The sequence below is a fragment of the Crocodylus siamensis genome, chromosome 4, assembly GCF_052110815.1.
Source record: "Crocodylus siamensis isolate JL-2025a chromosome 4, ASM5211081v1, whole genome shotgun sequence".
NCBI classification, from domain to species: domain Eukaryota; kingdom Metazoa; phylum Chordata; order Crocodylia; family Crocodylidae; genus Crocodylus; species Crocodylus siamensis.
This window is the reverse complement of record NC_143398.1, coordinates 239517930-239538962: the sequence shown is the minus strand read 5'-3', so window position 1 is coordinate 239538962 and position 21033 is coordinate 239517930. Positions and strand designations below refer to the sequence as shown.

General features: G+C 42.3%; 1 protein-coding gene across 2 annotated transcripts in view; it reads left to right on the top strand.

The window, feature by feature from the left end:
- The window catches only part of SLC49A4 (solute carrier family 49 member 4), a 107204-nt gene that overhangs the window by 26927 nt on the left and 59244 nt on the right, over positions 1–21033 (top strand). For both annotated transcript variants that reach the window (XM_090046004.1, XM_090046005.1), the window contains exons 2-3: positions 861–954; positions 17712–17983. In XM_090046004.1, coding sequence (XP_089902130.1) covers positions 861–954; positions 17712–17983 — 366 coding nt within the window. The remainder of the gene's footprint in view (positions 1–860; positions 955–17711; positions 17984–21033) is intronic.

The following is a 21033-nucleotide window of genomic DNA, read 5'->3' as shown; positions in this document are numbered from 1 at the left end:
TCACGTGGTGACTCTATCAGTGTATGCCATTTTCCTTCTCTGGGCTGGTGATAGACCCATAGTATCAGTACTGAGAAAGCAAACTACTGGTAAATACATTTTCAGCTCTGAAATGAATTCATTTTTGATCTAGCTGCTCATTGCTCCTGACTCCCAGATAGGAAGAGAGAAATACTTTGAGGAATCAGTCGGTTGTAACTTAATTTTTAAAATATGTTCAGTGTATACAGTGTCTGACCATTAGATCTGAACACAGCAAAACCTGGCGTAATGGCAAGAAATGCCACAAAAAAAGGACAGTTCTTCCAGTGAAGGAATCTCATTTCTGCAGGATGAAATGTGAATCTGCTTGTAAAAGAATGCAGCAACAACAAAGGAAAGATGGCATGAATGAACAAGCATTCACAGTTTCAGTTATTGTTCAGAAAAGAACATGAGGTCCACTTTTTCCCCTGGATATTAGTTCAGAGATTTTTTTAGTATTCAACCTGTGTTGGAGCATATTGCCAGATACCTCAGCTGAGTATAATAAGGAATCTTGGTATGTATAGCAATAATACTGCATAGTACTTTTCCCATCAGAAGATGCTTAGAAATGATGGGCCTAATACTGCAAAGTGTTATACCAAGGCACAATTCTTTGGAGCATTGGAACTCAAATGTAGAAAGCCTGATATTTTATTGTACAGCTTATTAATAAAGCCTTGTGTTGTGGTAGATCTTATTTATTATGGAGAATATGGCTTACAAAGAGAAACTGTTTTAGGTTGCAGATGCATTATGCATTCAGGCTTTATTTTACAATTTGCAAAAATAAAGCTGGAGTAATGTCAAAAATGATGCCTTTTTTTCTCTCCTAGGTCTGAGAGTAACGGTGTTGTTAACATCCTTCCTCATGGTGCTAGGAGCTGGCCTAAGATGCATACCAGTGTCAGACTTAACAATAAGGAAAAGGTAACTAGATGATGGATTTTTGACTCCTCCTAAATGGCTTTTTTTTGTTACTGTGATGCAAAGTAATGTACACAAGTTTATTTTTTAATCAACTTGTGGAATATACAAACACCTATGAGCACTAAAACTAGCTGTAACATGCCTTTTGCTGCTTAAAACTGTTTTATTTTAAAAATAATTCTTTTACATGGCATCAGAAGATGACAAAGCACTGTACAAACTTCAATTAATTGCACCACCCCACACCTCTGCAAAGATTAGTTCTAACCTGTTTCACAAGTGAGGAAATAGAGAGGATAAGCAACTTGCCCAAGATCACCCAGTCCATCATGCTACACAAAATTAAAAAAATACAATTTGCATGGAAATGTTAAACAACTAGTTTGCATTTTGCATACTGTTTTTCTGAGATCCTACACTGAGGCAAAGCAATTAATACTAAGTGCCCTTTTTCGTACTCAGTAGTATATTCATCATCCATAGGTTATAAATACTCTCCTGGGGGTTGAAACACATGGTTTTTTGCACTTGGACAATGTTAGAGCTAAGAACAGAGCCTACTACCTGAAAGAAATCTCTCAAATTCTCACTGCTCAGCTGTACATATCTTGAGATTGTCTTGAATGTGCTGGGAGGGCAAGTTTAAAAGTCCTATTTTATGGGCATGGCAGATGATGGGAGCTCAGACCACTTGTTGTTCAGCCATCTTTATTTGTCTGTTTCTTTTATGCTCTTACCGAGAGATGGCAGCATGGTAACATATAGTTACATTTCCCTCCTTTATCTTCAAAAATGTATAGTAGCGGGGGCTCTTGAATGAGTGTGAGCGTGTAGCATGTTATTACTAAGAAGACACAGTTCCTTAGAAAAGACTTATTTTAGTCTGGGAGTGTCTTTTTGCTTTTAGAAGATAAATGGTCCACTTCATCCTATGTCTGTCTTTGCTTTTAATAATAGAAACGGGACAATTGGCCTGTTCTAGGACTGAATGCAATTCTTCTTTCATTCAACATATCCCATTCCTAGCCTTGCTTCTGAATTCATCAGTCAGCCACATGCTATTACATACTGCTTCCATTGCTGCAAGACTTGCCTCTCTATGGGGATGGATTAAATGAAGGATGAACATGAAAAATGTTTGGGGGAGGAGAGAATGGAGGCTGTCACTTTTTAATAAATATTTTTAAATGCATAGTGTATATTGGAGAATAAAAACTTTAAGCACCACAAATAGAGCATGGCACAAAGAGGAGAAGGGTGGTTCAGGGGACTGACTGCATGGTAAGGTATCTTGGTTGTCAGTTGAAATCCAGTCAGGTCACTTATTCCTGCTTTTGTGTGTGTGTGTAACGTGCTGGTGGTTTTTTTGCTTCAACTGCCAGATGACTAGTGAGTACGTTTCAAAACCCATAATCGCTCCGGGTACTAATAACTACCCTTTTTGCCATTTTCTACAGTTAATTGAAGGACTTCAGTTGTTTGTGGAAACTGAATCAGCAGTGGTCCTCCCAATTCAGGGCAAAGTGTGTTGTCAGGACAGGCAGGGGGAAGGTGTCATCAATAATGCCCATACTGTTCCTATTCTGGAGATGCAACAAGGTAGTCTCTAACACTACCTCTTGCCAGCTCTAAAAATGTACTTAAAAAAAGGGGGGGGGGGGCATCAAATGGGTAATTGTAACAGAATGGCATACTACACAGCCTTCCATCTATGACCCCTTAACAGAGCCACGATACTTGAGGTTTACAGAGCCTCGGACAAAACACCAGAGACGACACATTCTTAAACCAGAGCATTTGGCTATGGTCTGAATTTATCGACCAGTCTGGATAATCTTCAGTTTCACTGTTTATGAAAGGGACACTGGTTTTAGCCATGTTGGTCTAAAAGCGTAGGCAGACAGTCTTGGGGTAGAGGCAGTATCTTTTATTAGACCAACTAAATAGCAATCTTTTTAAAAAAGGACTGTTATACCCAGGGGAACCCTACTATCTTTTCCCTTCCCTGTGCAAGATGAAGTTTAATTTGTACCGGAGAGAACTCTTTACAGTCTTTGAATTCTCCTATGCCTGAGGAAGGGCATTTGGGCCTGAAAGCTTACAAAGAAAGACATTGTTTTACTACTAATTTAGTTGGTTTAATAAAAGATATCGCCTCTACCCCAAGATTTTTCATAGTTTCATAGTAGCTAGAGTCGGAAGGGACCTAGGTAGATCATCTAGTCCGACCCCCTGCCTTGGCAGGAAAGAGCACCGGGGTCAGATGACCCCGGCAAGGTGCTCATCTAACTTCCTTTTAAAAATCCCCAGGCTAGGAGCCTGCACCACTTCCGCTGGAAGCCGGTTCCAGGCCCTAGCCGCCCTGACTGTGAAGTAGCGCCTCCTAATATCTAATCTAAACCTACGCTCTGCCAGCTTGTGACCGTTATTCCTGGTCACTCCTGGCAGCACCCGGGGGAACGGGGACTCCCCCAATACCTGCTGATTCCCCCTGACCAGTTTGTAGCAGGCCACAAGGTCCCCCCTTAACCTTCTCTTGTGGAGGCTAAACAGGTTCAGGTCCTGTAGTCTCTCCTCATAACTGACTGTTTTTGACTTTTGACTGACTGTTTACTGAATACACTTTTCCACCATAACCGCAGTGAAGGGGAATGGAGGAATAAAAATTAACCACCAGTAGGCATATATCCCAAGACCAGCCTCTTTCAATGAAGATCACAGTGGGGCAGTTGGATGTTGATGTCTGTATCTAGTGCACCAGAGAACGTCTTGGGTATCATGGTGATATCTGCTTCCAAATAGGTAGCTTAAGTAACGTTTGCATGAAGAAGGTTACTTATTTCATTTATTCATGCTGTGAAATATAAATTATGTCAAATTGAAATTGATAAAATTGCTAAGTATTTTTGCCTACTCTGTAAAAACAGAGACTTTTTCAAGAATTGCTGCGTCACCTGAGGAAATAGTTTGATCTTTTAGACTTCCCAGTAAAAATGTGGAGGATTAATTGCATCTAACTGCATTAAAATATTTTAATTTTTTTTTAATTGCTTTTTGTTAAGGATTTCTTCTTCCAATATAAGTAATGTTACATACCACACCGTCTTATGTCAGGTAACCTGCAAGTTTTTGAGGCACGAGATTAAAAAAATATAAAGATCAATTTACTTGAAGTCTGGGATTAAGCAGATTTGCAATCCTTGAGGTAAGCATTACTGCTGTATATGTGTGTTGTGGTTTTTTGTTTGTTTGTTTGTTTTTTTAAATTTCCCAACAATTGGGAGAGCTCTGAACTATGTGGATTATGTATTATACGTATTAGATAAAGATGCTGTTCTGAAATTTCATAAACCCGTTAAGACAAACAGGTTACCCTTTGGAAATACTTGAGTGCTTAGCCTACATCAGGAACAAGTTAACTGACATTTTTAAATGCTTCTGAATATTCTATAACGATGTTACAGTTCAAGAAATAATCTCTAGCACTACATGTAATGGTTACGGTATGAGAGTTGTATCGTCATTATGGCAGATAGAATTGGAATGTGTGTGAAGTTTGTTGTGCTCAACTTTTTCTCTTCCTGGTAGCCATCCGCACCTCAAACCTGTGATTTTAAAATCAGTAGGAAGTTTGTTCAAGTGCATTGACTATGAATGCAATCACCACCAAAACTCAGGAAATTGCCAGGTGACGTTCCATGCACATGAGCTCCTATGCCTTGCCACACAAGCAGCCTTGCATCCAGACATGCTGTCAGGCTCCACCACAAACTCCATCTTGGCTCAAACCTACTGCCATCCGCGGAGTGCACACTCGGTTCCTTACAGCCATGCTGAACCTTAAACTCAACCTTGGCTGGTTTGGTGTGTGCCCTGCTTTCACTTGTATCATAGTTACGTCTCTAGCATGACTCATACCTGATAAATGATATCAGGTTTAATTTTCAGGAAATAAATTTCTACATTTGAGACCATTCTGTTCCAAAGGCAGCTGTTCCCTCTAATGAACCTCTTGTACTTGACCAGACTGGTTGTAGCACAGTGTATTAGCAGAATTATAAAACGAGCATGGCTTGAAATGCTCTGAAATGAGGAGGTGCCAGGCACTTGATAGATTTGAAGAGCCAGGGTACAAAATGTACATGGGGTGTCCCCATGGGCCAGATGAGGGTCAGAGGGCTGATTTGTGAGCTAGATTGGACCCACAGATTGGCCCCAAATACTGGAGCCAGCACACCTTGTGCAGTATGTGCCTTAGTCCAGCCCTGTGTACTGCGTGCAGCATGTGTCACCCCATACCAGCCCCACACACTGGCTCTGGTATGGGACCAGCCCATGGACCCAACCCAGATGGGCCCCGGAGCCAATGCACACGGCCAGTCCAGAAAGGTGTAGCATGCATTGTATGCTCCATGCTGACCCTATGCACTGCAGCTTGTGCACCGGACCAGCTCTGCACAATATATGCAGTGCATGGGGTCACTCTTGAGACCCACAGGCTGAATACTACGGCTCCACAAGCTATATTTTTGTCATCCCTGAGCTAGGAATTAGTGGTCTTCCCTTTCTGTCCCATCTCGTTAATACCTGGGCATGTAAAATTGAGTTTATGCTGGATTTGAAGGATAGAAAATTCCTTCATCTATTTTATCTTGGTTCAGACCTTATGCATCTCAGCTGTCTAAAAATTGCTGTTGTAAGTGTCAGGAATGGTATGGTGGATTTGTAAAAATATGGCTTAAAACTTATCTTTAAAGGCTGTGAAAGCTTCCACACCTATTTACAGGTTTAACTTTGTTCTCTTTTAAGCTTCTCAGTTCATCTTTAAATAGAAAACATTTTTTGATTGATGAAAAGGTAGCATTTTCTCTGTCCAAAGGACCCCAATGTTTGTACTATAATTTTTTCTTAAACAAATGTAAAGATATTTTGGAAAAATGGAAAAACTGTTTTGATTCATTCTTCTTATCACTTTTGAAACAAAGTGCCTTAGTCTAGAAACATAAGGGTTTGTCTGCACAAGAATTTTTTTTACCAGCTATCATTTTACCTACGTAGCATAGACATACTTTGGAGAGGAGACGCCAAAAAAGTAAAGTGTGTTAATAATTTATTATTAGACAGTATTCAGTTCACTGATATTTGTAGCCTTTTAAATAAAGCATGCATAAAATACTATAGAAAAAGCAAGTTTGTTTAAACCTTGTGAAGAAGCTTTGGTGCTGAGCTGTAATTTTCAAGTAGAGCTGGAAGGGAAAGTTGTTAAAATACACTGATGCAATACAAGGAAAAGGGTCATGCCCACCCCTTCACTCCCTCAGCTACAGAGGAAGGCAACCCCTCTTCCCCCTGCTTGATACCAGTCTGACTATGGTGTAAAATTCTTTCCTGATCCCAGATGCAGCAATTGGTCTGACCCTGAGTGGAGGAGCAAGGTCCTCTAATCAGAAATCTCCAGGTTGTTTTTAGTCTCAGCGGAAGCATCAATAGACCCCAGGTGAAATGTCTAGCTTTAGCAGCAACCAACACATGCAGTGCTTGTTGAGGAGGGTTGACTGCCTCAAAAGCTAAAGCAATAGGAAGGACAAACTTTTCTTCACATCCACGTATGGCAACTAACAAAAAAAAAACAACAAAAAAACCCTAAACACTCAGCTCTGCTGTAATTTAAGGACCAAAAACAACTCTAACGCATCACAAACCTGAGTGGAGAGCCAGAATCCCCTCTTTCAGTCATTCTGCCTCTTCCAGAAACATATCTCAAACCCTTTAATCTTCTCTAGTAATTAAGCTGGTTGTGGAGCTCTGATTAATTCTCCTGCCACTGAGCATGCCAGCATCCATTAACTCTGGGCTGTAGAGCTGTCCTCATGATCTAGCAGCAATCCATGAGTGAGGGGGCTCCTGAGCTTCTGAATATACCATATTTTCTCACATATAACACACGCTTAAATATAACACGCACCTTGTTTTGGGAAGGCCGAATGAAGAGAAACAAATTTTCCTTGAATATGAATATGTAACATAACAAATTATAAAATGTAAAAAACCTTACAAAATGCACGCTGGCTTTGCATATCCTTCACATCCTTCATTTCAGTATTGTAGCACGTAGCCAGCAGTGAAACTGCTGCAAGGGAGCTGCAGTGGGTAGGGGAACCTGTTGTTGCATCATTAACCCCTTAGCTGCTGCTACTCACTGGGCACATCTACATGTGTGCATTTATTGCTCGGTCTTTTAGGTTACTGCACGCAACTGAAAATTACTGCACATTATGGGCATGCGTTTACATGTGCACACCCATACTGCACAGTAACTATGGTGACCTATGCTGAATTGGGTGTAAATTTACTACCTGCATCATGCAGGTATTGAATTTACGCCCGATTAGTTATCGTGCAGTAACACATGCAGACACCTTACTGCACGGTAAGATTGTGTGTAAGGACTGACTTGGGACTAACCAGACTCCCAAGTCAGTCCACACACAGTGTTATTGAGCTTTAATGGCTGCTAGTGTAGACGCTGGCCTAAAAACAGCTTACTGTGCAGTAAATGCATGTGTAGATGTGCCCACTGAGCAGCAGGCTCTGCCTGACAGCAGCAGGAGTAGCTCTGTAAATGAAAGGGCGGGGGGTTGGGGTGGGGGAGGCTCAGAGATAAAGCAGCATGCTCTCGTGTCCAGGGCAGAGTGGGAGGGAGGAGGGAATACATATGTGACTGCTGGAAAGGCAGAGTCTTACCTGCTGCTTCCAGGGCTCCCTGCTCTCTGACTGTACTTCTGTGAGTGAGTGGCAGCCTGGCCAGGACAGATGGCCTGCTCTCATTGAGACTGCTTTGAGCCGGCTGCAGGCCCAGCTGAGGCCAGACTCATGGCAGCAGTCTTGCAGTGTCATCTCCCCAGGGGTGCCCAGTGCTAAAGCCTGCACACTAGTTTCTGCCTTGGTTAGCAGCTAAATGACAGTCACATTTCCTTGCATAAAATGCACATCCAGATTTCCAACAGCTTGTTTTTGGTGGAGGAAAAAAAAGACATGGATTATACATGTGAAAATATGGTGGCAACTGACAACAGGTAATAGTAATAGTTCAGGCCAGACATGACCAAGTGGCTGATGATAACCCTGTTTTAAGCTAATAATTAGAGTTGCAGTGATATATCGATCACACATCAGATCAGCACCGATTTTTCTTTTTAAAAAAAGAAAAAAGAAAATTAATGTTATCGGCCATTGGCTTTTCTTGGGCTGGTTTTGCCAATAAAGTTACCAATAAATACTGCCTGCATGTGCTCAGCCACAGCATGCATGCGGCCAGGAATGCAGCCCAGCAGCTTGGAGAGCAGCAATCCTGCTGATAAGTTGTGGGGGTAGGCAGATCAAGGCCCCCACGGTGAGGGAGGAAGTAGGGCTGGGGCATGGGCAGGTGCTGCCTAGCAAGGGCAATGAATGCAACCCCTGGGGCCAGGATCAGGCTGGAGCTGTGGGTGGCTTGTCCAGGAGGTGGCGGGGGGGCAGCTCCCAATTGCAGTGTGCACTCATGTTGGAGGGTAGCTCCCTGCTGCTGTGTGCACCCAAGGGAGAAGTGGGGCAGGAAGGTGGCTTACCACTTCTGTATGCATCCATGGGGGAGGCATAGACAGCATATACCCCCCTCCAACTTGTTCACGGGGCAGATGCAGGCTGCCCCCTGTGGGCTTAGGGCCAGGAACAGCACCAGCCTTTTCCCGGCAGGAGGGCTGGACTTGGAACCAGTGGGCTTAACTGTGGGTGGCAACAGCAGTGCTGGGGGGGGTGGCTATGGGGAATTTTGGGGTGGCTATAATGCCCCCCCCCCCAATTCCTCCTCCAGCACTTCCCTTACTTGGGGCATTCCACTCTGCTGCCTTTCCCTTGGGAGCCCTGCGTTGGCTGTGCATCCCCTGCCTGCCCTGTAGCGCAGGGCTCCTGCGGCAAAGGCAGTAGAATGGAGTGCCCCAAGCAGAGACTGTAGCCACCCCTCCCAGACCTGGCCCAGGCCCCTAGCCAGGAAGAGGCTGATGCCATCCCTGCCCCTGAGCTCACAGTAGGCAGCCCACTCCAGCCCAGTGCACAAATCTGGGAGGTACATGTCCTCCCATGCCTCCCCAGGGGGTGCACGCAGTGGTGGGGAGCCGCCCCCCCCCAGTGCCCAAGGCTGGGCACCCCTCACCATGGGGGCCTCAGTCTGGTTTCCCCCCCCCCCCCAAACTTATCAGCAGGTTGCTGATCTTCACTCTGCCCTGCTGCATTTCTGTAAATTGGCTTTCGAATCGGTATCGGCCAATATGGCTGGCTAATTATCGATGATCGGTAGTGGCCAAGAAATTCTTTATCGGTTCACCCCAACTAATAATTATGTACATTTGTTTCTAGACTTCACAAGCAACCTTTTAAAGCATGTTTTATTGCTTGGTTTTTTTGGGTTTTTTTGTTTGTTTTTTTTGAGGGAGCTCTTCCAAGCTTTGAATACAAAAATTTACCATCACTCTTTTCATTAACATTTTATTCCACAAAGTAAAATAATCAAATGGGGGGACATGTTGGTGTTGAAGGCAGACTATTCTTTCCTCCTGGTCTTGTGCAGACTTTCTCCTATAGTATCTAATAGCAGTCATATTGACGTCACCAGTCTGGTGCAGGAAATACGATGACTGACACATCAGAACAGACCGACAGTCCTTGTCAGTTCTCTGAGAGTGCCTCTAAAACATCCCGTTATTGGTCATCAAAAAAATCCCAGAGTGCATCCAATTTTGCAAGAAGCAGTACTTCTTCCAGACCCTCCATTTGTGATTTAGCTCAGTGGGAGCCAACCTTTTTGGCAGGCATGTCACAAATTGGCCCCGTACCCTCCCCAAGTGCTGCTCTGATCCCCTTCTTCTACCCGATCCGCTGCTGTGCTTTCTGCTGCCTGCCCTACCCTGGTGCTGTGCTCTCTCTCCTCTCTTCTCTCTACCGTATGCCATGCAGAAAGGCTGCCCTTGTCACTCATGGTACATGTTTTGCAGGTTGTCCACCCCCGATAAGATTATGCCCTAAAGCATAGGGCTGTATAGCTTTTTGTAATTTAGCATCCTCTCATGTAACAGGAGGGATTATCCCATTTACATAAATGGCTAACCTTTTTCTTTTTAAATCGTATTACACTGTTTTTCTCCATAATACCCAATAACTTGGAGTTGTACGTGTCAGTTCTAGCTTGTGTATGGGGCTAGCTATTGTGGACTGAAACTATTTTAGATTTGTTGCTTTCATATGGAAGCGTTCTTGTTCTTTAACTGGTGATGATAAAAGGGTGCTTGGGAACACTTCTTTGGCCTGCTCCGTCTCCTGATTCCTGATTTTACTGCATCTCCTGGTGTCCTTTTTCATGCTAAATCATCCCACCCTATAAAACTTCTTTTACAACAGCCCTAACTCCAAAGCTGCCAATCATTTCTGCTGCCTTCCCTTTGTGTCATGTTTAGTTGGTAGCACCGTTGCTTATTTTGGGCATACAGCTACTCAGTTTATATTGGGCTTTTCCAAATGTGCTCACATTTAGTGACTTTGTCCTGTATTGGTGCTGCTTTAGAGGTAACCTTCCTTTACCGTTGGGTTTGTGAACATCTTGAACGACATTGGGCTGCTTTGTTCTGCTTTACCGCAGTGGTCTCCAAATCACAAATGCCGGGGGGTGGGGGGGAAGCTTTGATGTCACATGCCCCTATCTTTCAAACTTGGATAATGCTTAGACCAGAAAAAACATTCTCAAGTGTGTGACAGCTGTGATGGCTTACAATAACATGGCATTATGATGTGAGGATTTGAGTGAATTTGTCACTGTACTGTCAGGGGTCTCGCTGCACTGTTGTGTTGTTGCCTTTTAACTGTCAGGACGTCTGACAGAGATGTCAGTGTCTTGGCCCGATATTGCAGTGTTTGTTTCACTGCAGATCCTTGTCTCGCTCTTGGCAGGTTTTCAGTAATAACAGTTTCAAAGTAACTATCTTTTTTTTTTTCTTTCAATGGTTTAAACTTTGAAAGCAAAATCTGTTGCTTTTCAGACTATTATATATACCACGAGTGAAGAGAGATGTGCAAATTCAATGTCTGAAATTCTCTTTGGTCTTGATGGTGGTCATTTCAAAGTCTGATCATTCTTGAGTAATGTGATAGATTGTGATGAGGCCACAGTAGGCACAGGAGATGGGATGTGAGCTGAGTTGTAATGAAAACAGTAGACAGTACATTTATAAAAGTTTCTTACTTGACTGCTGCAGATGATGTACCATACAGTGGTTCAGGTTTACTGTGGGTTTCTTCCTGTGATACTTTTTTGACTGAAAGAGGGAGAATCCCCTAAATTATCCCATACACCAGTGGCCTCATGCATCAAAAACAAACCAAAAAATCTTAATAACTTCACTATCCAGGAGGCTCAAAGCCTGTGTTGCACAAATATATCAGTTTAATGAAAATATTGGATGACTTTCAATTTCCATACAAATAAATCCTTTGGCAAGTTTGTTTCTAATACATGAACACATTGCTTTTTCTGGAGGCAAGTTTGCTTTCCAATTCCTTCACTGGAACTGGAAACATACTCTTCTGGACTATGGGTGCAGTATCTTTGAGCTACGCAAAGGACTAGATATGCTGCTTTTTTGTGAATTTTTATATTTCTACATATCATGACTATTAATTAGCTTCCTAGTTTTACCTCTACCTTTTTTATAACTCCATTTTTCCCCCTGAAGCTTTAACATGAGTCTGAAGAAAATTGCTATGCATCTCTTGGGATCTATTTAGTGAAAATGATAAGTTTTGGGGTTTTTTGGTTTTTTGGGGGTTTTTTTTTTCTTTAGGAAGCTGAAATCAATTCCCTCCTATCTTTAATAAATCTTTGAAAGTAGGATGTGAATAGGGTCCATGTTTTTTCATATTCTTTATTTCCTGGACAACTTAACCTTACCATGCATCACTTTTGGCATCTAAAACAAAACAGGGGTTGTATTTACTTACCTGGCTGCCACGTAGCGAGACAAAATCCATGAATGTTTGAGAGAGGCTTTTAAGATCCTCAAATGGAAGGTTTTCTTTTTTGTTTCTAGCGCGCTTTCCAAGTGGTGGCCACTACAGAACCGTGGAAAAGGCACCGTCTGTTCCAAATGAACTGTTTAGTGCAAATGTACGTGACTTGAAGGATCCACTGGTTACGGTGAGCGAACAGCGTTCTGAGGGGGACGTAGGCCCTTGATGTCTGTCTGCAAAGTGAAAACTTTCATGAATAAAGCCCCTTCCAGAAATTGATTACACTTGTCCAACAGCAAAGATGGGAAGTAGCAAACTAACAATTCCCATTGCACATTCCTCAATAAGCGTGGACAGCAGCGAGACCATCGAGAAGCTTGTCAGGGTCTTGCTTCTGCTGCTTGGGGCTATAAACAACAGCATGAAGAGGTGGCAGGGATCTCTTTCTACACCCACATGGCTGCTGGAAGGGACGGGCTACTAACACTGCCATACCCCATCACAAGGTTCTCCTCCCTCCCAGGGGCCAGGCATAGTGGAGAGTTTAAATTTAACAGAACATTTGTTAATGACTGAGAAAATGGGCCCCACAGTCGTGTCCCAGAGGTGTAACTTGGGGCAGGCTGCCTCCCTGAGCTGTCTCCAGACCATTTTTGCACTAGACAGCTACTTAGCAAGAAACTGGTATGGTTTTTTTTTTTTTTTTTCAAAGCCTATAACTGTTTCTCCATTCCCAGCCTTGCGTTAATTCACAATTCTGACTAAAAACTGTGACCTTGATGAATTTGAAGGGGTTTTCTCCCCCGTCATGTAGAGAGATGCATCTAGATAGCTGTAGATCTCTACAGATGTATCTAGATCTCTCTCTCAGAGAGGGACGGCCGGGCGGAGGGATGGACGGGCGGGCAGGCAGGCAGGCAAATTTAATTCAATTCCAGTAAGTCAAGTCAGCCCCAGGTGGGGCAAGTCACCTTCCCCACCACCACCACCACCACCCTTATTTTTCATCCATAATATAAAGTTAAGGCTCTCTTCCTTTGAAAATGCTGTTATTATCTATCAATGAAAAACCATTTAAGAGGCATCAATCATTGTTTTAACACGGTAAGAAAAGCTTGTGTATACTTGCAAAGCTTAAAAATGGCAGAACGAAGCTAGCTTATTTTCTGAAGAACTTCCTTTTGGGGCTGAGACCAAGTGTGAAAAAAATTCAACCTGAAAGGAAATTAAAATAAAATGAAGTAAAACAGGATGTGACTGGAAAACCCTTATCAGTCTTACCTTGAGTATCAGCACCAATCTCAGAAATGTTTCTCCTATGCAGTCAGTCTGTTTTCTCTTGCCTGATTTAGCCGGTGATATAATTTCATTGTTTATAACACTGCAAACACTTTATTGATGACCTGTGATGCTTCAGTTGTGATGGCAATGAGGAAAATCAATCAAGGAAGCACAGGCTTAGTCTAAAGACTTAAATGTGAACTAGCCTCCCCTGGGAAGTAGTAAAAGTGCAATAGCTTGAGTTATTTAAAACTAGACTTAATAAAGACTTGGGAAATGGATGGACAGAGGATAACTACACAGTCCAGTAGCGTCTGTTGTCACGTACAGATTCTCTCTTGTTCTGTATCTTGCTAACTTATGACTGTGTGCTGAGAGCAAACTTGTAGCGATTTCCCATGACCTATCGGTAGTAGTTAGGTTTTCCCTATGTATACCTCTTTACAAACGCACCAGTTCCAGGAGGCTGTGGGCCATTATTCTTACTGTTGAAATGATAAAACTTGTGTCACTTCCTAAATGAAAGAGCATACTGTTTTTTAGCAGAGAATTCAGGAGTCAAAATACAGATTTCAGATTCAGCACCCAGCTTTGCTAGCCAAGGGACAAGATGCTTCATAAAGGCTCCCAAATATAGGTCGCTAACGTGGCTATCAAGAGGGTTAGGCTGGCACTTAATTACCTCCCTTTTTAAGTCAAGTATGTGGTAAACCGTTATTTCATTAGTTCATGCTGAATACTTTATGTTAACTTTTTCTTTCGTACTTCTTTTTTCTTGATTGTGATTGAAACAAACTCACACTCTTGGGATATTCTCTGTTTGAACTCAGTACTTCAACATTACCTTATACTGGAAAATAATTAGCTGAATATTGGAAAAGCAATGTGTAAATCTGAAAGCAGAGCGCAGCTGAATGTAGAATCGATCAAAATTCAACTGTTAGTCTGCTAGCTCTTAAAAATGTTTTCCATCTGGGTTCAGCAGTGGACTGAAGTCTTGCTATTCTTGCTTTTTATACAAAAGATGACTTGTATTACAGAATCAAACTTAAATTACAGTGCAAAAAAACACAGTTGCTCTTTGCTCCTTCTGGATAGCAGTACCCAAGAGAAAATGGGGAAATAACGGGAACAAATACTTCTAATCTTGGAGCAATTTTTAGCCCAGATGATGGTGTGTAAGAAAGAGATCTGATAATCTTTTAGCCTGAAATCTACTTCAGTGATAACAAGACATTGTAACAAACAGCAAAAGGCAGCAATACTGGTTTTGTTCATATTTCTCTCTGTCAGCTGTATTAGCTGTTACATATGTCTCCTGGAGTAGTAGATTACTAAATGCACTCAACCACATTTTTGAGAATCTCCTTTTCTGTCCCCCTTGAGAGATGAGCTAAAGATACATAGAGGAACAAATGAAAATAATATCCTTTCCAGGAAAAGTAGCTTAATTCAAGCCAGTATGTCAATGAGGGATAAAATAAGGATCAGAACACAACTATATGCACAGATATTTGATGCGGGAGAACACCAGAAGCCCATGCTGGTCTGACGGTAAAGGTCTGACATTTAAAAAACTAAAATATTTGTGGCTTGCAAAATGAGGATTGCAAAGGAGCTGTAAAAGATGAGGCCATACAGTCCAGTGTCATTAGGCTCAACTGCTGACAGCGGTATGAACAGACCTGGCTTGCCATAGCCAAAAAGTCGGTCAACACAGACATCGCACCAAACTGGAAAGGGAAGGAGAGATGGCACAGGGAGAAAAAAATAAAATAAACAAAAGAAACGTATGAAGAGGCAGAAGATAATATACTGATTTAAAAAATGATTTTTTCACTTCTGCATTTGCTTGCTGAAGGGGTCTCCTAGTTATGAATGCAGATCATAGGGCGTTGCAAAGATAGAAGTTTGATCGAGATGATCTGAACTCCAAGACTAATTTCATATATAATAAGTACATGTTTTTTCCCTAACACCCCCCCCCCCCCCCAAATTTATGAACTTGTTTTGCAAGGTTTTCCAGTTTAAAGTATGGTGCCATCTATGCTTACCTTCCCCCAGAGCCTGCAGAAAAGACTGTTGTATCATGTCCTGACAATGTTGTGCATCCCTGGAAAACTTTATAAAATGAGGGCATTCAGATTAGAACAATTGTTTTCTAATAGTACGAGTGCGGAGAGATGTTAACATACGTCTACACTGCAGAGGTTTTGTGGGAACAGAATTTCCTTAACGTCCTATCATAAGGCAGTAATTTACATTTATTTTAGTGCCTTTCGTCCCAAAGTGATTTACTTGTGAAACCATTACACGTGCAATAGTTGCTCTGCTCACCCTGATATGCAGCCTCTTATGTAAATAAAATATCTCAGAAAATACCCAGCAATAATTTAGGATAAGCAGCAAAAAACTTATTTTTTGCGGGGAGGCGTCATTCAGGGAGGTAGAGTGGAAACTACCTGCATTGGCAATAAACTGAGACATACCTCTTGTTTGCAAGCAAGCTGTCCTTTCCTTTTTTGTGTTCTTGTGACAAGATACTTAGCAGAATTTGCAGATTTATTGGGATCTGACTGGGCCTTGCTGTTATGGCCTCAAACTTGCCGCGTCTAGGCTATGAATCATATACCTTAGTGCCCGCACTACCTTAGCACCTGCACTACCTCAGCTCCCATGTATGTATTTAAAATTAAGCTATAAATCTCTGCCGAATCGGGCTGTGGCACTGAAAAAGCAGGAATGAACTCTGCTGTAAAGAGGACCTTTCTTCCTTTTTCCGTATTTTAAATAATCTGGCACTTTAACAAAACACCACAAGTGGCTAGGTCCACTTTTTGCAGCCTGCTCAAAGATAGCATGCCGTTTCTGAAAACTGTACTGGAGCATTATTTTACTACCAGTTTAAGAAAATTGGAAACCCCCTTTAAATTGTAACAAAGTTTAGCTGTTCTTAGCGTGTGGTTATTTGTCTAGGAAATCAGGAAAAGAGGTACAGCAGAGCATTACAAAAGGAGAATGGGTTCACTGCTAGTTTCAAAGCAGATAACCTTCCTTAGATTTAATGGAGGTAAAATTATGTCTTTTAAGTAGTAAGTCAATAAAATGTTTCCTTCCTATGGTGTGTAGTGGTGTGCATGGTGGTTTGAGTTTCTTTTGATTTGCATTGGATTCTCTTAATGTGACATTTCTTGTAAGTTTACATAATACCGATCACTTCAAGCCAAAGTGGAATGAGAGGCATCGATTTCTTCTTGTCGGTAAATTGTTAATTTTATAAGCAATCTGTCAGCTTTCCCTTCAAATAATTTTCCTTCCTGAAGTTTAAAGGCTTCTGCCATGCTGTATATTGCTTAGCCATGTGTGGCTTGAAACATTGCCTAACTACTAATGCATCCTGGCTCTCATTTTCCCAGCTTCTAGACCATGGACTTTTGGCTCTGACAACAAGAGTCTTGCAGAAGTAACAATGGGTTCCCATTGCACTGAAAAAATAAATACGGTTTGAAGTCACCTCCACCCCCATCTTAACGCACAAAGGAGTATATTCACTTCAGAGGGCTAAGAATATTTTGACTGACTAACTTGGTAGCTTATCCATGGCTGCTTTTTAGATCTGCAGTATTTATAAATTCCAGAGGGTCTTAGCACCTCAAATCTGATTACATTTGGAAAGGTTGCAGTGAAAGACTTCTGGCTGGATTCCATGTTTATAAGAGGCTTCAGAAACTCCTCTGTGTGTGCGTCGATCGTACGAGTGTTGGATAGATGTTTGCAGTGACTAAAGTGCTTGGGATTAATCTCTCTATCTTAATTGCCAGCCTTTGTCTGTTAAGGCTTGGTGAGCATGCACAGGAAGTAAAACCCTACTTGTTACCTGGTTGTGTCTACAATTTGTTGAGGGTAGCCAAATAGCTGAATAAGTAAGGAGTAGCTTACTCCAGAAACACTCGGGGCTCAGCCTCATCTTCTTTAGACAAGTACACTCCCATTAGAGGGTAAATGAAAATAAATGGTTCAATGGAAATATGCAAAACACTTTGTTTCAATTTTGATCCCAATGGAACTTGTTCCTACATAAGGAATCAAGCTTAAAAGGTCTGACTGTCAGTAAAGCCCTTTTTGCATATATATTCTAATATGATACCCCTCCCCTCAAACTCTCCTAATCTAAACCATTTCTTCTTTAAAGATAATGTTGGTGTCTCCATTTGTTCCAGTGCTAATAAGAAAAAAGTCAACCCAAATTGTTCAAATGAGACTGATCTTGTTCCTTTTAGTAGAGAGTGTTCCTTTTCCACTAATTTCTTTCTTTCTTTTTTGTCATCTCTTGTGGAATTACACGTTTTAGTGCTCTCTCTCGCAAGCATTCTGTGTCTTGCATAATGTCTAAGTAAAGCAGTTATTATGTAAATGTTTGCATATTCTTTTCTCTCTTCTAGACTGATTCATGGAGGGCAGCTGTTAAACGGATTGGCAGGTCCCACTGTGATGAATGCTGCTCCATTTCTCTCCACTACATGGTTTTCTCCAGATGAACGTGCCACTGCAACAGCTATTGCATCCATGCTCAGCTACCTTGGTGCAGCATGTGCTTTTCTTGTGGGACCTTTGGTAGTTCCATCTCCTAATGGAACATCACATCTTCCACTTGCCTCCTCAGAAAGTAGCACGGAGCATATCAAGGACCGCATTGAAGCTGTCTTGTATGCAGGTATGGTGAAACTTCAGTATCTGACGTGCTACTAGTGTGTGATAACTACTACCCTCTAATGGCTGGCCTGGCGATTTTAAAATGGGCTTCTCCAGCAGTTGTCTGTCCTGAGTAGCAGAATCCAGAGGTACAGGAGGAGCTGAATTGAATCCCATGTGACATGCAGAAGTGTTACCCAACTGAGCTGTCTTTCTGAATGTGGACACTAATTCTTTCTAAACACAGCATGTAGTCTAGCAGCTTGTATCTTGTTTTTCTAGGAAAACTGCCTTTAGCTAGAGCTTTGCATTTTGGTGCAGAACATCCAAACCTCGTGGAACTTGAACAGTAAGCCTCTCAACACTCACTCGTGTTGCTGTATCATTAACTGTGGTGGTAGAAATCCACTAATCTTTCAGCATTTGAGTTCTCGTTTGTGGAAAATCAGTCCTCATGTAGGGCGTAACTGTGTAAAAGGTTTTCCAAAGCGACTAATTGATGAGTATTAAAGACCATAACATTGGTATAAAAAAATCTCTTGATTTTAGTTTTTAACCAGAAAGTACATACCTCCCTCCTTCATACACAGGCATAATAGTTATTATGTAGGAGCAATAATTTACTGAATAATACTCATTTATGAGCATTACGGTTATAAAACACTAGCTTTTATTTACCCAGGCTTTTTCTTGCAGTGTTTCTTTAGCAAGCCAGGTGATTTCTCAGGTTCTTCAAGAAACTCATTCTAGTAGTGTTCAGTAGCAAAGCCTTTTCTTTTAAAGATGTGGTAAGTCCTAGCTGAAGGAACTTAGGCTTGATTCTCAGCTAGCATATGCTGGCATAATTCCATTAACTTAAGTGGAGCCTCAGCATAGCATATCAGCTAAGAATTTGGGCATGTATTCTTTGTGGAGTGCAGTCAAGATAGGTTACTGGCTCTTCCTTTTGGTTTAAAAATTTCAAAAAAGTATCTGAAGTTTTAATAGTATCTATATCTATAAGTGTTTGTGTGTGTGCATACACATGCCATACAGTTTATATAAGCATGCATATTGAATCCTGTTGGCTCTTTGCAATGTTCTGTGCCTGTCCATTCTTAATGTGACAGCATTTCTTTTAGGTTAATAATCATTGGAGTTGATTATTCAGTACTGAAGTTGCATTACTCAATGGGTGGCAGACTTTCCCTTTCCCTTTGAGCAACCTCCTTTTTCCTAGACTGCACATACCGAAAGAGCAGGAAAGCAGATTTTTGGCCTGCAGCCTCGTTTAGAGGCAGATCCAACATTGTGTGCCATGGCAGTTCAAAGTGATGGTCAGCGAGAAAGGAATGCAGATGAAAATCTTTGTTCATAGTATCGCAATTCAGCATGTGTTTGGGGAGCAATAGATGAAATGGAAATAAACCTCTAGTGACTAGAGGAGGAGTGTGCAGAGAGTAAGATGCATAACAAAGGCTTGAAATAGAAGCAAAATGGGTTTAGGTTGGACATGAGGAAAAACTTCATCATTTGAATAGTGAGGTAATACAACAGTACAATAGACTATTTAGAGAAGTTGTTGGAAACTTTTTCATTGCAGCTTTTCACGAAGAATTTAGGTAAGCTTTGGTCCGAGATAATGTAAAATCAGCAGTGCCTAGAGCGTCCTGGGAAGAGCAACAGTGGGAAGCCCAGGACAGCCCCACACACCTGTTGCTTAGAGCTCTGGAGAAGACTTCCACAGCCCAGAGCAGGTGGAAATTGGAGAGGACTGTACTCAGCTGCAGGAGAATGAAGCAGAGCTCTACAACTGGCTTAATTACAAAAGAAGATCACAGGAGCTGGGATGAGTTGATGGAAGGGATAGGACTCCTTTTCTGTCATCCTTTTCCTTCAGTGAAGATATGTGATGTCTAAAGGTGCATTTTTGCAGGTTATAGTGCGAAGTGGGGGGATGCAAGTTCTCCCTTGCCACATGGGCCGAGGAAGGATTTTTTTTTTTCCTTTTCTTTTCCTATGGGTGTCAGGGTTCTGGTTTTTTTCCTCTTCCTTAGAAGCATTGGGGGTTGGCTGCAGTCAAGGCTGAGGATTTTGACTAGAGCATGTTAATGATCCCCAAAAACCTAGCAGTTCCTAGTTGAAAGGCTTTGCTCCTATGCTCAGGGTCAGAATAAACACCACCCTTTGCATAAGGAGGGAATTTTACCCCGCAGTCAGACTGACGTGGGATGGAGTTGCCTTCTCACAGGGTGGGGTTCGCTGGGAGGTGACAATGGTGTGGTGGTGTTGCAGCATGCCAGCATGACATGAGGGTGGCCTGTGCAAAGCACCTACGCAGGTGTGAAGGGGGGAGCTCCTGGCTTGTGGGGCTACCATGGTGGGTGGCCAGGAGGAAGTGTCACATGATGCAGTGTGCAGCATGTGCCTGGGCTGCGTGTAGCTGGGGCCACACAAGTTGGACAGCCCTGTGTTAGACGGACATTTGTTTAGAATGCTTCGGATAGGAACGATCCTCCCTTGAGCAAGGGGCTGGGCTAAGTGACACCCTGGGGTCCCTTCTAGCCCTGATTTTCTCTGGCACTATAAAGAGTGCACATATTAAGTAGGTCCTGTGAATTAGAGGACATTGGCTTGAGATTCATAGATTGTAAGGGGCTGGAAGGGACCTCGGAAGGTCATCAGGTCCAGCCCCCTGCACCAAGTAGGAAAAATGACAGTGAGGTGACTGTCCAGTCTTCTCTTAAAGATTTCCAGGGTCAGAAATTGCACCCCCTCTGGAGGGAGCTTATTCCACAGTCCAGGCACCCCAACTGAAGAAGATTTTTTTAATGTTGAGGGAAGTATAATATTTACTCCCTTAAGCAGTTTTGGGTGTCCAGTCACAGCGGAAGTCTTGCTTCTCCTGCCCACATAGACCAACAATCTGTGCATTTCTCTTCTTCCGGTGGGGAGGATTTCCTGAGCATGTTCTTCAGAAAATCGTATGCAGGCTTTTGGTGGCTAAGCTAAGAGATGCATGCATCGAGGCCAATGGCTCGGTGTGCACCAGCTGTTTTTAAAAGGCGCTCCGCATTCATTTTGCCGGACCCA